Source organism: Cyprinodon variegatus, unplaced genomic scaffold (assembly GCF_000732505.1).
Source record: "Cyprinodon variegatus isolate N-32 unplaced genomic scaffold, C_variegatus-1.0 Scaffold409, whole genome shotgun sequence".
In the NCBI taxonomy this organism is placed as follows: Eukaryota; Metazoa; Chordata; class Actinopteri; order Cyprinodontiformes; family Cyprinodontidae; genus Cyprinodon; species Cyprinodon variegatus.
In genome coordinates, this window is record NW_015150862.1 from 465066 (window position 1) to 481730 (window position 16665).

Below are 16665 nucleotides of genomic sequence, written 5' to 3' on the forward strand. Positions count from 1 at the left end.
ACTCCAGAGTGTTGTTCAGCATGGGGGTGAGTAGAAAATGAAGGCTAATCATGTTTTGGGTGTACTATTCCTTTAAGCAAAAGCACAGACAAAAAGAGGCCACAAATGTCATATCAAGAGGGGAGAAACCGAAGTTTGCTGCTATAACAGATTTACATCTTGTATGAACAAACACAGGTGGGCTGTGCCAAGTCAAACAGCGCAACACAATATAAAAAAAATCTCCTATCAGTGCTCGCCTTCATGGGTCACGCCCTGGGTGTAGGACTCTGCCGTGTCTCAACTGGTAGTGTTGTCTTTACACCCACACACCTCAAAAAAGTGAGCATAGAAGAAAAAAAAAAATATTTTTGGACTGTTTTGTAATTCCATTCCCATCCTGCTCACCACAATCACTTCTGTGATATACTCTGATGGGGTAATGGTTTCAGTCAACAGCGAAAGTGAGTCAATAAGCCTACAGTTGATGGCAGACACACCTAGAACAAAAATGAAGGAAGACAAATACCAGGAATGTGCAAACCTGAAGCTCCAACTAATGATGCTCATAAAAAAACAACAGTAAAAATTAACCTTTAAGGTGAAGAAATAGTATTTGGAGGAGCGGGCTGCTTGCAGCCAAATTTAGAAGATTTTTTCTTCGATTGTTTTTAATAAATGGTCATTTAATTCAATAAATAAATGCACTGTTCAACAGAATGTACTTTGCAGCATCTTTTGGGATCACAAAAAAAAAAATCTAGAAAAACATCCAGTTGAAGGGAATAATATGTTTGATGCTCACTCTTGCTATCCTTCAATCATGCATCTTAGTTCTCAAGGGAAAACATTAAAATCAGACAAAACTGAACCAAATTGGTAGCAGTACGGTAAAGTTCTCTCTGTGCTACCTTTCAGAAAAAACGCTGAGGCAGGTGGCAATTCCTTCTTCTGCTTAGGCCCTCTTCTGTTTGGCAGAAACTCTGCATACTGCTTCACCCTCTGGTCGACAGGATCTCGAACTAGAGATGAAACCTCCTGCAGACAGCAGATGTTTGCTATGTCAATATATTTAAACTCTTTACATTTAAATATAATGCTGGCAGGAGAAAAACCAAACAAAGCATAGATGACAGGTAAGTATAGAAACTGCACAGGTATCAAAAGGAGGAAATTACAGTAAGCTTCTTTTGGAAATACACCTATTTAATACAATACCTCAAATCTGTCTGTAGTAAACCAGCTGGTGGACTCTGGGCTCCCCAAGGGCAAAACATGGAGATCCACCAATACAGCAAAGTTCCCACACTGTTATACAAAGAGGAAAAATGGTCACAGGTTGTTGAACACACAGTCAACAAAGGAAATCAGGGTGCGAGTGACTGACAGCGAGACAGACCACAATGACCTCCCATGTGCTTAAACATAAGCTCGAGGCAAATTGCAGGAGCGGCCTCTTGCCTCCTATTTTGCTGTCTAGCTATCATTACCAATCTATTTACACAAAATAGATATGACCCTGTCATTTTTCTCATATTTTCTCTCTTAGAACACTATTTTGCAATACAGCTCTTGCCTCCAGCCACAACAGATTGCAGAAAAATGCCTGTTAAATGCTGGAGTCTTCTGTTTATTCTCTTTACTTGAGGAAAACTAGGAAAAACACTGTAGTGTGATCAGCACTGACCTATTATGTGTCTGAAAAGTATTCACATCATTATTAACGTTTTATTTGTACGTAAAAGCCACAATAATGTATGGGGGTAATGTTCAGAAGGTTTGCAGGTGATCCAACAGATGCAAAGGTGCTTGAAAATGCAGAGCAGATAAATGAAAATGCAAAATTATTTGTGTTGACAATTCAGCAAGCAGAGCATGCAAACATTTTTTTATTTTCATTTTTTGCGTTCATTAATATCCACATCAGGGGTGGATGATATTCAAATGTAAACATTTAAAATGTGCAAAGGGATTTTCTAAGTTGGAAACTCGACTGTGGCCACAGTTTTTGCGTCTCCTCAGTACTTCTAAAAGTCAGGTGCAAACTAGCACACAAAAATATCGGTGGCCATTGTTGCAATGACAGCAATGACTATTTTACCTTTGTTCTTAGCACTTTAAGACAGACTATGAGTTGAACTTTAAACAATATTTAATTTCACAATTTTCAATAATTTTCATTAACTCCATCTCCATGCCTTCTTGAACTGTCACTAAAACACTTGCTAATTTTAATGGTTCGCACGTCTTAACATTTGCGCACCAATCTTTTTAGATCATCTGCAACACACCCACTTACTGCACGTGGCATGCAGTAAAAAAAAATAAATACTACAAAGTAGTAGCCCAATCTTAAAACAGTTCAATCTGCTATGGTGGTGCGACAGTGGCGCAGGATGCAGGAGTTCACTCTACAATTGGTTTAAGCCCCAACTCCATGTATCTCAGACATTGTGTCCTTAGGCAAGTCACTCCACCCACATGTCTGGTGATGGTGGCTCCTGTACAGAACGGCTCCTGTCTGTTCGGTCAGCGGGCCCCACAGAAGATGTGGCTACACTGTAACCTGCCACCATCAGTGTGTGATGTGTGCATGAATGAGTGAATGTAATGTAAAGTACTTTGGAGTCCCCTGACCGGAAAAGGTGATGTCAATGTACCGCCTGATCCAGGGCATATCCTGAGCTGTTGATCAGTGTTTGCACATGGGACACATTCATGCAACAAATGGTTGTCTAGTGGACAAATAGGGTCTCTACTGAAAGTATCATTAAAGAATGAGACTAAAACAGAGCTTTTAAGCCTTGTCATATAAAACACATTTAAGTTTGCTAAACAAGAGGGTAAGGCAGTCAGAGCTGCAACTTCTGGATAAAGCAGATGTTCAGGGGTTGACGTTAAGGATTTTTGTTTTTTAGCCTGCCAAGTCGGAAAAAAATGTGTCTGATTCGCGCCAATTCCCGGACAAAAATCCCGCCATCTGGGGGAAAATCACGCGGCTTTTTCAAATCACGCGAGAATGTGTACAAAACAACAAAAATGGTCAGACAACGCTTTTGTGTCATTTTCTTCGAATGTCTGTGATTTTTGAGAGTACTTATGCAAATAAAATGATACCGAAACACAGGTACAATAGCGCTTTCTAGCTTGTTTGTCGTTTTGGTAACTACATCAAAATTACCACTAGGTGGACAAAAATAACGCCATCTGGCGGAAAATCACCCGTCTTTTTTAAATCACGCGCCTTTTTCAAATCAAGCAAGAATGTGTACAGAACAACAAAAATGGCGCCGGCAACGCTTCTGGGTCGTTTGAGTGATAAATATATATATTTTTTTGCGATCATTGCACTTGCCGGGCGGGCAAATGCAATGAAATTTGTACTCTCCCAACAATAAAAACTACTTGCCCCGGGAGATCGGGCGATGGTGAACATCGAGCCCTGCTGTTACATCTGTTTTAGGCTAAAACAACCTGGGATGGCTGCAAAAGCTACCTGGTGCAGAGAGCAACTGGATGATGGTCTGATGTGAACATCATCTCTTGCTATTTGAGGGAGTAATGGATGGGCCGAGACTACCTACAACCCGACACAGAGAAGCAACCATCATTGCCCCAAAAACCAAAGTGACAATGCAGAGAAAACATAAAAACCACAAAGTCCTGACACAGATTTTAAGGCTCCGTCTGCAGAGGTGTAAAAGAGTAGTACAAACAGTAAAGCTACTGCTTTTGCAACAACAATTACTTTTCCAGCAAACCCAGACCTTTGTTCTGAGGCAGGCCGGTCCCCTGAGCTTTAGGACCACAGACAGGATGACTAAATGATACAACTCAGACTGGAGGGATGATCCTCTGACCTTATTCTCAGGATGTTAGAGAGGGTGTTTTAGCAAAAGCTTTGCTACTGTAAAATTTATTTAGCTACATTTCTCACAACTTTGCCTTAAAAACATAAAAAATGAAAACACAGATTATCTTATTTGCTGTCATAAAACTGAAGCAGGGCTGTGAATGCTTAGTCCAATTTAACAAAAAGCTTCATAAAACCACTGTCCAAAAGCAGCTGCCAAATATTTAGCATATTTTTCTTCCCATGGGAACCTTTTCCATTCTCATTGTCTTTCTGTTAAAACATTAATGAAGTGAAGCTGCTTTCTGATTTTTCCAACAAGCTGTAGCAGAGCAGAGGGCGCCCCCATATGACTGATCGGTAAGCAAGTCTTTTTTTTGCAGAGAGAATACAGCTTGTCTTGGAGCCTGGCTGTATGTAGATACATAGTAAAAATACAATGCTTCATTATATTCATCAAACAAAACTTTCAAAAGGTTAAGAATACCCTGGAGCAAAAAAAAAAAGGGCCCCATGTTTAGGTGCCAGAACCTCCATCAAAGTTATTTTCTTTTTTCTTACATGTGCCTTGTCAATATGGGCTCATGCACACAGATGAGTATTCTCCTCAAGTTGTGACCTTTGTCTCACAGCGGTCCACCGGTGACTGGTGGCCTCCTACAACTACCCATGCATAGGAGAGCCTAGCAACAAAGGGTCAGACCTTGTCAATCAAAACACAGAGCCCAGTGGTGGACTTGACATATGCATAGTTTCTGATACAAAAGCCTCTACAGCCAGACTTTTAAAACCCAGAAAGAAAAAGTACGACTTCTACCAAAACACATAGGTTAGCTCCTGCAATAAATCCTTACAGGTTATACAGTCTCTTAACACTCTAAACATCCATAACACTGTTTTTGTTTTGAAAATAAACATATATTATATATCCTGTACAAATGAAATTGACACAAACTGTTACGGGCAAAATATCTCTAAAGGAGTTCTAAGAGTGTTGATGTTTCTTTTTTTTCTCGTGCGGGCTCTTTGTTCAAACCAGGATAGCCCACAAGTGCTATCCAGAGTGCAAAGTTGGTCCTCCTCATTGATTTGCTAACATTAGTCCGCCTTGCTTTCATCACGCCCATTTCTTTTACATCAAAATGGTTGATTCCAAGAATCAGAGACTCACCTGCAGGCAATCAGAAAGTGTTTATTCAGTTTAAGGTGTTGTGTAAGAGAACTTCTAATGCTGTTAGCACTACATCCAAATGAACACATATACCCATATGTCAAATCCTCGTACCTGCGTACCCTCAACAAAGGAAAAAAAGGGGTGAGAATAAGATCTATTTAAAAAAAAATTCCAAAAAAAGCTAGAAATGTAAAGATAATTTCTGGATTCTATGTGTAAAATACCAGTTTATGACTACTTTAAGGTGAAAAATCATGTTTCCACGAGTGTGCACAGACTCAGTTTAATACTTTAAAGTAGCATCTATTAATTCAGTTACAGCATTTTAGTTTCCTGAGTTCATACATGCTGATTTTAAATTGAATCTGATAAAAAAAAAAAAAGTCCTTGGAGGATTTTCCTCCAATTTGCTAATTTGCGTCCTCTAGAAAAAAGCTGAAAAAAAAGATAGTGATGAGAAAATCAGAAAAATAAAGAAATTAATGTCATGTTACACTTGAATTAAAAATGTAAAAGCTGTGTGTCAAAAACAAGCAACTCTGGGAATTGCAGAATAAAAAATATTTAATTTTTAAAAATATATATTTAATTGTAGCATTGTGCTATAAGCAAGGGATTGATGCTGAGGTTGACTTCTTCCAGAACAGATCCAAAAAAAACTTTCAGGTATCTTTTATAATGTTTAAAATTAAGAAGGATTTTAATCAAGGAATTGCTTGATAAAAAAGAGCATTTTTAACCGTTCAGAATGCAGAATGGAAATAATTGGAGTCACCTTAAGGAAGCTCAGGTACAGTGGGTCAGAGTCACAAATTCAATATAGTTATGAAATCAAAAGTTTATTTCATACATATTGTTTTCCTATCCTTGCCACTAAAAGAATAATTAGTTTAGCCACACCAGTTGAGGCATATGTTGCAATTGAAGGGAAAAAGCGCGAAATGTATGTAAATTCCAGCTTTTCGAAAACATTGTTTATTTGTTTTAATGTAAAGTCTGTTATCAAGTACAATTTAACATTGATGAGGAGGTGGTGCAAGCTAACTTGTTTTCTGTGCCTCTTATTGAGTGTTATGGGACTGAAATTCAGACATCAAGTAAAGGCTGGGACCAAGGTTCCTGTTATCACATTAGAACAGGAGATGAGACCCAACTGGGAACTGGATGTTGATGATCAACGGTGGTCTGGCCCCTTGCACAAAGCAGCATGTGATCCTTCAGGCCTCTCAGAAATGGGGGAAGTTAGTCAGGAATGCTCACTAATGCAATCATCCTAATGAGAAACCAATTAATTTGCAAAGCAAAAAGTGCCAGTTTTGGAAAGGAATAGATTTATTGCAAAAGTGTCTATTCTTAAACTGAGACTGTACTGATTATGCCCAGCTGCTGAACCTTTTCTTTTTAAAGGACAATTGTGTCGAGTGGGGTAGATAACACAAAAACAGCCAAATCTAATTTTACACAAAGGCTCTAACCACAATCTGATCATGTGGGCTAATTCTGTCAACTCCCAGCACAAAGAGTGACCAGTGGTCTCCTGGCTGAACTATGCCATGACCTGTGACCCTATAAACCCTTGCATATCCCCTATGAGGGCTAAGCAAGATCTCCCTGCAGACCCTAATGAGATAACGATGTACACTGCAAAGGATTTGCATTCATTAAGCAGTTTTGTAAAAGAAAAAGAAAATATCCTGTCTTTTAGAATGAATATAAAAAAACAACACTAAAACTAATTTCAATAGAAAATATGCGCTTCAGTTTTAATAACAGCATTCGGTCCCTTTCTTAATAAATCCTAGACATTTTAAGTTTTGTTTTGTTTGTTGTACATCCGGTTAGATATTTAAAAGTCTCATAGCAACTGTTGTTGTTTGGATAAGGCAGTAAGTTGTAAAGGAAGTTGATCTATTCAGACCAGGATTGCTTTGTTCTCTGTCCTGGACAGGCCTTCAAAACTCCTGAGCAGAGGATGAGGAAGCAACGGGGCTACTTAATACCAAATCCTTTATTGTGCCATCTTTTGTGTGCTGTCACAGAATAGATGAATAGGACCGAGACTTCCCGCAGGCTAAGCTTACCTTCTTTATACTTTGCGTCCTTGCTGTTAAAGTGATCAATATTACCCCCGAGAAAGAAAAAAAAGAGTTTTAGAAAGGACAAATACACAGTGTTTTGCAAAAGCATTATTTCTACAAGAACTTTATGTGGTACACCAACACAAAGCTGGAAAAACAACGTATAGAAAGGTTGGTTGACAAAATGTTTCATTTTGTCGTGGTTGGCAAAATAATGGGGTATGTTTTCCCCAGCTTTGCATGTCTACAGACTAAAACATTGGCCCATTCCTCTTTGTAAAACACTTCAAGGTCCATGAGATCTGGACAGTATTGTTACTGATTCTCAAATAGATTTGGCTGCAGACTTTGATAAGGCCATTCTCACACATGGCTCTGATTGCATGCCCAGGACTGCTGTCTTGTTGTAAGTCTATCAGATCTTCTCCCAAGTTTGGCCAAAATTAATCTTCACATATCTTCCCATCAACTCAGGCCGGCTTCTCTGCTCCTGCTATAGAAAGGCCACCATATTTCACAAGGGGGATGATGTGTCCAAGGCAATGTAGAGAGTCAGTTTCTGACACTCAGAGGCTAAAGAGTTCTAGTCTTAGTTCAGCCCAGCGGTCTCTTCCATATTTGCTGTGGCCAAGTTTAACTGCTTCTCATGGTGTTATTTTAACAGACAGCTTTCTTCTTGCTTTAAAAAAGACCAAAATTGTGGAATGGATAACAAATATTTTTTACCTAAGCTGTGTAGCTCCTCCAGAGTTACCAATTATTGGGCTGTTTCCTCAGCTTATGCTCCAATTATCTTCCCTGTCAGCTAAGGTGGATCTCACTGCCTTGTTTGGTTTTTAAATGTGCCATACTCTACTTACAGATGAGCAACTTTTGATGCTCTCCAACAATCCTGGAAGGCCTTTAACAGAAAAGGGCTCCTGCAGCATTTAGAGGCACCTCTGTGTCAACACACTTCTCTCAAATATGAACTTAGGCTAGTGCAAACACTGTACGATTTTTTTTGCCCATTTCGTGACGATTCTCCAGTCGTGCGAGAATCGGGCCGACGTTCAGCTTAATCGTGCATCTTGTAGTTTATAGCAGGTAACGAGGGGCGATTAGCTTCTTACAACCACCTCCCAATCAGGAACCTTAAGGTCGGGAGAAAATCAAACATGTTTGAAATTCAGTCCACCGTCGTAAGGTCCCATCAGAGCGTCGCGCCGCATAGTGTAAGAACATGAATCGTGAGCTGTAAATGAAACCCTGCGGTTTCTTCGTACAGTTTGAGCTGTAGCTGCATGCAACTATTGAAAATATTGCACAGTGTATGACCGGCTTCAGCAGAGTTCTGTAGCGCTCACCTGTATCCCAGAGAGGCAGTTTGGCCATTTGATTAATCTGCATAGGGACATACCTTAAAGTGGCAGGACATGGCCAATATTCATGCAGAGATTAATTCACACACAGGTTGGGTTTGGTTACTAGGTGACTACTGAAGATAGTTGGCGGCACTTCTTTTTTTTTATTTTAGGTCAACAGAAAAAACAGAGCTGAATTCAGATAATCTGCACAATAATGCATCATCTCTTTCAACTTTCACCAGTATGTGTTGGTCTGTCACATAAAAGCCCAGGAAAATAAATTGAATGTAGTGAAAATAAGGACAATTATTGAAGGTTAAGTGGCATGAATAGTTTTTGAAGGCAATGAAGACTCTTCTTAGTACTCTCTGCAAGTAGTAAACACGTCCTGACTTAAACTTTCTGATGCTTCTTTTCCTTTTCTGCTCCTTGGAGTTCTGGTCTATATCACTCTCAGTTCCCAGAACACTCTCCACCTTCCCTTATCTGTCTCCCAGACCCAGCTTCCCATCGTCCTAACTGAGCCGCTTCGAGATGGGCACGGGGCCCAAAATCTGGAAGCAACCTCACTGCCTCCCCACCTCGCTGCCCTTTGCCATCGCTATCGCGCAGTATAAGAACCAGACCTTCTCGGACTGCACTTAGCTCAGAGGCTAACACTAACCAGCCGCAGATGTTTACACTGGGAGGGAAGGGGCTGGGGATGCAGTCTCACTCAATAAAACTTGCATCTCTCCCACTCTGCCTTTGTGTCTCTCTTTTCTGACTCCCTCTCTCTCTCTTTGCAATCTGCAAAGAACCCAGGGGAGCTCTTTAGAAGTGCAGGCTTGACAGACCTGCTTTCTGGCTTTATTTGCCTCATTCCCAGCCCTCTCTCTCTCTGCAATGAGTCACCTGGGTTTCCCCTTGAAAAGAAAAACTTTTCCTCTTTCCTATCTTTAAACAGCCACATTCTAAGTAGTAAAACTTGAGGCTTATTTACAAGTGACCTGTTCTCAAAACACAATGAACAGAAGAGTTCCGTCAGAGTGGAAAAATCCTCATTCATTCATTCATTTAAACGTTAGCACACCTGATTTATTTGATGAAAAAAAAAAAAAGAGACGCAACCCAAGAGTGGAATTTCAGCAGCAAGAACAGACAGGAATATCTCCAGGTAACACTCAGCAAACAAAACTAAAGCAGACACATCCTGGAGAAATTAGTAGATAGAAATAATATGCTGGAAAATATTTCTCAAATATGCATCACTTTGCAATAGTAAATCCCAAACTTCAAACTTTCAAATGGATTTGATCAGATGGATTCCTGCTGACATGAACATAGTAGTAAGTTGTGAGTCAAAAGATATGGTGGTGATGTGCATTTTTGTTTATTTTACTCATGCATCCATGAATAAAATCCATGACAATCTCCCAATACTATTTTTAGAATGACTGGATCTATATGGAAGATCAACAAGAGGAAAAAACAACCCTGTAGACACAATCCCAGCACCAAAACAGGGTGGTGGCATCATGGTGCAACGATAGGAAAGCTAGTCAAGGGTGTTGGGATAAAGGATGAAATAAAATAAAGGGTAACTTTAATAGAAACCCAGTAAGAATGCATCAGGCATTCCAGTAGGACAATGACTCGAAACATAGATCCAAGGATTCCGATTAAAGTAAATAAATGTGAAGAAAGCAAGGATTTTAATCCGTCATTGTGCAAAGCTGGTCTGGAGATACCCCAAAGAGTTACAGCTGTGAAAGTAGAGATTTGATCAAAGCACAAGAAAAGGCACCATTATTTGCACCAAAAAGACTAACTTTTCTACGAGTTTTTTGTTGTTTTTTGTGTGTTTCTTGAACCTGTATCTGTCAAGATGTTTCTGGTTGCAAATCTCAAAGATTTTGCACAGAGGCATGATGTGTGGTCCACTATGAGCTCATCTACAGAGTGACAACACTACGCAGCACATAAACCTCTGACATTAAAAACTGTTCTGTGATAACTCAAACGGTTTTGTTTCTTAAAACACTTAGGTGTGGGTGTGGAGGTGTGTGTGTGTGTGTGTTGGTCTTAGACATCAGCTCTGGGTGGCTGGAAAGTCAGCAGTGAATAATGCTAATAGAAGGCAGATCTGCTGCAGCAACGTCCTGCCAGACAAGCAAGCACATCGGTGGATCATGTTTTTAGCCTGCAGGCCCCTTTTCGGGAGGTCTGAGGAGGGGCAGGTCGGTCACCATATAGTCTAAGCCCTTTTAAGAAGGAGCATACCACAACCTCCTGTAGTTCCACTGAGGGAGCAGCTTTAAAAACACTTCAGGAGACAAAATCATAAAACAACCCAACAGCCTTCTCAGTGAGGCAAAGAATCCATTCACATTACTCAGGAATCCTTTGATAATTATCTATCTCTAAGCAAAGAAACAAGTCAGTAGATTTTTGAAGAATTCAATTCAATAAGAACCTTATTTTGTAAAACAGAGGTCACGTACGGAGCCTTGGCTGCTTTTGTTTGGACTGATTCATTTTAACATACTTGTCCGTGGTTAGCTGGTTAAGAGTGGTGGAGGCTGTGCGCATTTTCTCAGGCCGACTAACAACAGTATCATTATGTGCCAAGTGGGACGGAACATTCCTCGAACCTTCAGGGTTTTACTCTCCCACAACCAGCCAGCGGGGGTGGTGGTGGGTTAACCCCTATGCAGGCATGCATATGAAACGTATCAGAGAGTGAATCCAATAACTGCTCAAATAGGCACACGTGCTATCACGGAGGATGTGAGGGATCAGCGTGAATGTCGGCAGCCCTCACCCAATCCTCTCAATAAATGAAACATCAACAAAAGGAGAGAGCAACAGCTTTCCCTGCACTTAACAAAAACATCTGATGTGCATTATTCCTGAGAGAGAGACAGACTGAGGATGAACTGCATGCCTTTTAGTAATAGAGCAAGTTTCCTCTGCGCTGGATGTTTGAGCCCATTAACAAAAGCCTCCAGGGGCAGTCAGTGCAGACTGGCAAAAGGAGATCAGAGAGCGGAAAAATATATATTTACCTCCCTCTAGTGGACAAAAAAAAAAATCCATTCAAGAAAAGAAAAATCCTGAATACAAAGGAAAATGAAAGGTTTGGGAGCTGCTTTGCTTGCTATGGGGATTATAAAGCTATTAATTTACGTTTTACTTTTTCACCCTTCAGTAAAGCTCCTCAATATATTTTGTTGAGTGAAATATATCCATTGCTGAAGTATTTTTTGTTGATGAAACACTCAATCTTAAGTAACTAGGAAATCATACATGGCTCTATAAGCTAACAAAAAATAGCAAAAAAATAAAACAAGGGAAACTCCAACTTATAATCAGCCTCCTCTACTAAGATACCCCTGAAAAATCCACAGCAGTCAACCAGATCCAAACCAATTAGTAAAATTAGTCCACATGTGTGTAGTTTAATCTCATAAATCCAGCTGTGCTGTAAATGCTTCAAAGGATTGTTAAAAAGCATTAGTGGATAAACAGCATCAAAAAACAAAGGAAAACAGCAGACAGGATAAGGAGCAACTTGTAGTGGAGTTTCAAGCAGGTTTTGGTAACAATCTCTAGTCAGGCTGAAACAGCCGGATTAACTAATTTAGTAATTGATTAATCGTTAACTGGAGGTCAGCCAGAGGTAGTTACAACAAAAAAGGTAAATTCTAAACAATAATGACTCGGCGGGGCTGACTTGATAAAATCGTTAACTGGAGTATATAGACTGTAAAACATGCCTTTAGCTGACAGACCGACCCACTTAGAGAGGTAATTACAAAAAGATTGTAAAAAATAAAAATATAGAAACATTTTGCATTTAAGATAATTTAAGATCAAACTTTTCATCTATCAGTATGCTCCATTAAGAACTTCTCAAGTGGAAGAGTTTGAGTTTCACCTGGTTTAATGTTGTACAGTCTTCTTTAAAGAATCTTTGGCTATTTGATTATTAATAAAAAAAAAAAAACACAAAAACATTTTTGACGGATTAATCGATTTGCAAATAATTGTTAGTTGCAGCCCTGATCTCTAACTCCCAACATCTCACGGCACATCGACCCATTTTTTTATTGAAGATTGAAACATTACAGCATAACTACAAACCTACTGGGGTCCAGGTACAATAACAGGCGAGGTCAGCCAGAGGTAGTTACAGCAAAAAGGGTAAATTCTAAACAACAATGACTCGGCGGGGCTGACTTGATAAAAGAAAAGAAAAAAAAAAAACTATAAATCTCATCAAGCTTGGCACAACTTTTAGTCCTAAAACACAAAATTATTCTAACTCCTGGTTGTAAAGCAATGAAAAGTGGAAAAGTTCACGGTCTCTGCACACTTTCACAAGGGACTCTATTTAAACACTGTAAATGTTAGCAAAATAAACAGTTACTTTACCCAGGCTCAGGGATTTTGCAAAACTTTTCTTTGGTTTAAGCAGACCACTATGAGTCATGGCAGCTTCCTGAAAGGCATGTTTTCGGTTCAAATGTCATGAGTAAAAAAAAAAACAAAAGATTAAATGCATACCCTAGATAATATCACTTGCTGAGCTATACAGTTCTTTGAAACCAATGAATAGCAGCAAGTTGGAAATTTCCTAAAAAAAAAAAAAAATCTATTTTTATCCAACTAACTAAAGAGTAATCACTCCAAACCATAGCATAGTTGTTGGTCAGTTACATGCATAAAAACCATTAATCCTGATATCATCTTCAAAACAAGATATTTTTTCACTTATTCTTTATCTGGAAGACTTTTTTACGTCTTGCAAGGTGTTCAAGGATAGAAATTTATGCATATTATTATTATTATTGCCCCAAATTGTACACAGTAGACATGTTCCCTAGCATTAAAACTGAGATTAGGATAAAGGGGTTGGCTGGTTTGTGTTTCACTCGACGTACCTTAATGACAAACTTGAAGGGAGCCATTTCTTCACTGCCTGAAAAGAAGCACACAGCTTGGATTACGCCCAAACTATCGGCTAAAGGTTTCTGACACAGTCTTGAAGCATCATATTCATAGCTCTCATAGAGGTAGCTCTTCAGCATAGAGAAACTTCACTTTTTGAGGTGCTTTGATTATTTAAAAACCTAACTTTTTTTTTTTTTTAAATAGATTGAAATATTCCAATCTGCTCAATTTGGGCTGCTCAGTGTCACAGTGGGTAGCACTGCTGCCTTGCAGCAAGAAGGTTCTGGGTTCGATTCTTGGGAGTGTGCATGTTCTCCCTGAGTATGCGTGGGTTCTCTCCGGGTACTCCGGCTTCCTCCCACAGTCCAAAAACATGACTGTTAGGTTGATTGGCTTCTCTAAATTGTCTTTAGGTGTGAGTGTGTGCATGAATGGTTGTTTGTCCTGTGTGTCTCTGTGTTGCCCTGCGATGGACTGGCGACCTGTCCGGGTGTACCCTGCCTCTCGCCCATTGACTGCTGGAGATAGGCACCAGCATCCCTCGCGACCCCACTCGGGACAAGCGTGTAAGAAAATGGATGGATGGATATTCCAATCTATTTTAAGCTATCAATAACACAGAAGCATCTTTTATTTCATTTGTTTAAAAAAAGAAAACTCTAAAGGGGAATCTCAAGTAAGGACTGAAAACAATTAGTGAAAAGTCTTGAAAATTTAGTTTGTCTTGCATAATGTTCATTGTGTTTATTAATCCAATTTTCTTGTGAGGAACTCACCTTAGAAGAGATCCAGTTTGAAGTTATACAGTAGAATACGGCCTCTGTTATTCCCCATCTACTTCATCCTTTTAAAAGACACAAAAAAGGCAATAAATTCTTCTGAGAAACTGAATCTGATGAAGTAAACACTACTCTGGAATCTGCCAAACTAAAACAGTTCACATCATTACCAACATAACACAAGAAACTGTTTTGTAGTTTCACATCTAGATTGACCTCTTGCATTCATATGAGGCTGGATCTAGTAGTTAACTGCTCCAAGAGAAATCATCCTCTTTCTGGGACACTCTTGAGCTAATTCTTGGGGATCATCAGGTGTTCCAAAGCCAAAAGAGAGACACGGTCCTTCTAGTGATTTCTGAGTGTGACCAAGGAACTCTTTTCAGTGGGACATACCAGGAAAAGCTTCAAGGGACTCCTAAAGCAGACTAACTCAGCCGAGCCTGTTCATTGACATTCTCCACACTTTTTAAACTTATTTCTGGTTCACATTAAATTGACTCCGATCACACACCCCGAATGTAGTGGGCATTGATTCGGAATCTATCTTATGTAAAGTTGTTATCATGTGCAAGTCATGATCTGTAAGATGCACTTAAGCAGCTTGCAACAGGATGAGAGTCAGTCCCTCTAAGGCTGTTGTTCCAAGCAAGAAAAGGGGGGGGATCTCTTTAATAAGTTGGGCATCAGTCTCTGCCTCAAGCAGGGGAGATTAAATCACTTCTTATCTTCTTATAGGACATAATGAGACAGACTGAGAGAGAAATGGTCTTAAGCTTTGTCTGCAGAGATGTGGCTGCTGAATTATCACAGTGAAAAAGAGTCAAGTTGAGCCAAAAGGTCAAGTTCTTGGTTTAAAAGTATGATTAGGTTCTTACTCTCAACTATAGTCATGACAGACAAAAAAAGAGAGCCTATTTTTCCTCTCTACATAAGCTCGACTTAACCTGAGAAACTGTCATAAAACTGGAGCCCCATGTAGGGCCTTTCTATTTGTATAGAAATGAGCCCTTAGGAAATTTAGAATACAGATTTTGTAAACATGGCCATGATAACAGTAAACACTGCAGTAGCAATACTGGGAGTAAACTGTTTTCTACTTTTATCCCATTGTTTTTATCTGTACTTCCATCAGTTTGCAACTTTTACCATTTTGAGTTTAATTTGTGTCTGTATTGAGCATCTGTAGTTGTCAGACATGGTTCATCTGGCTAAATATTTCAATGACATGTAATGTTATTTATGCAAACAACACAAATATCTCAATACATATGAACACTTTTTCATTTCAAATTGTCAATATTGTATTTTTTTTTCTATCACTGTCATCTTCCTCTGCAAAAAGTTGCACTATTAGTCTCTATTCCAATACCAATAATGTATAGCTTGCCCCTTTTCCCCACACTTTATGCATATTTATTTATGTCAACTGTATGTTTGACTATGTGTAGCACCTTATCTCCAAAGCAAGTTCCTAAGTGACAACAAAACTTTTTTCTAATGTTGAACAGTTTAACCTCCTTGATAGAAGTTGAAATTGAACGCTGTGGAACTGAGTTACGGTCACTGGATTACTTCCAATACAAGTAAATATATGAAATGCATAAAATATTAGGACTAAATGAGCTGGCATGTTGTAATTTTGAACTCATATTTTTCGCTTTAATAAACTATCCTCATAAGCGACATATCTCCGCCATTTGGCGAGGTTACATAACCATTATTTATCAATTCCACGCTAGGATATAACAAAACTTAAATGGAACATGCCTAAAACTAAAGATATAGATGAAAAATGACCTACCGCCAACCGTTTTAAAAATATATGTGGAGGCCACGGAAGATGACGTCATTTCCTTTTGTTATCAACAACTGCCACACTTGTGAAAACATAGACATACATATTTCTATATCTCGAAACGCCTTTAGTAGGGAAAATGGCTAGCCTAAATGTCAAAAAAGTACAGAAAACAAAATTCTTGCCTTTAACAGAAGTCAGCGAAGATAAACGGCGCAATTTAAAGAAACTGCGACGAATTGTTCGCTTAGGACCCTTGATTTCGCGCGTCAACACAGACGCCATTTTGTGAGTGGCAAATTCATAATTTTAGCTTGAGTAAGAGTAGGGTACATTCCAAAAATCACAAACATTTATACTTACAGATTTATCGTTTTTATATACAATAAAAAGTTCATTTTAGTTACAGCAATTATGTCCATTTTGATATCTTTGACATTAGAAAAACGAATATTTCACCTTATTAAACCTAAAATGTAACTTACAATATCAGATCAATACTGTTAAAAGCATTTGCATGTCTTGATACAGTTGATCCATTTAGGCATCAATCAATACTGTGAAGCTTTAGGGCCAAAAGTTTTGTTAATGAAAAAAGGGATTTTTTTAATTGAAAAAATAAACAGGAAATTTAAAACTGAATGTTTTGTAAGAAATAAGAAAACAACAACAACAACAAAAATCATCCAAAAAAATTTTTAAATAAAGAAGCGTTCAAAGTTT

The 16665-nt window shown here is 38.9% G+C and overlaps 1 protein-coding gene across 1 annotated transcript in view; it reads right to left on the reverse strand.

The window, feature by feature from the left end:
- slx4ip (SLX4 interacting protein) overlaps window positions 1-15988 on the reverse strand; it is a 55097-nt gene extending 39109 nt beyond the window's left edge. The window contains exons 1-5 of the mRNA XM_015387969.1: window positions 15949-15988; window positions 14142-14209; window positions 13356-13393; window positions 1198-1287; window positions 891-1017 (exon numbers count right to left, since the gene is read on the reverse strand). Coding sequence (XP_015243455.1) covers window positions 891-1017; window positions 1198-1287; window positions 13356-13382 — 244 coding nt within the window. The 5' untranslated portion in view covers window positions 13383-13393; window positions 14142-14209; window positions 15949-15988. The remainder of the gene's footprint in view (window positions 1-890; window positions 1018-1197; window positions 1288-13355; window positions 13394-14141; window positions 14210-15948) is intronic.
- Window positions 15989-16665: the final 677 nt, after the last annotated feature.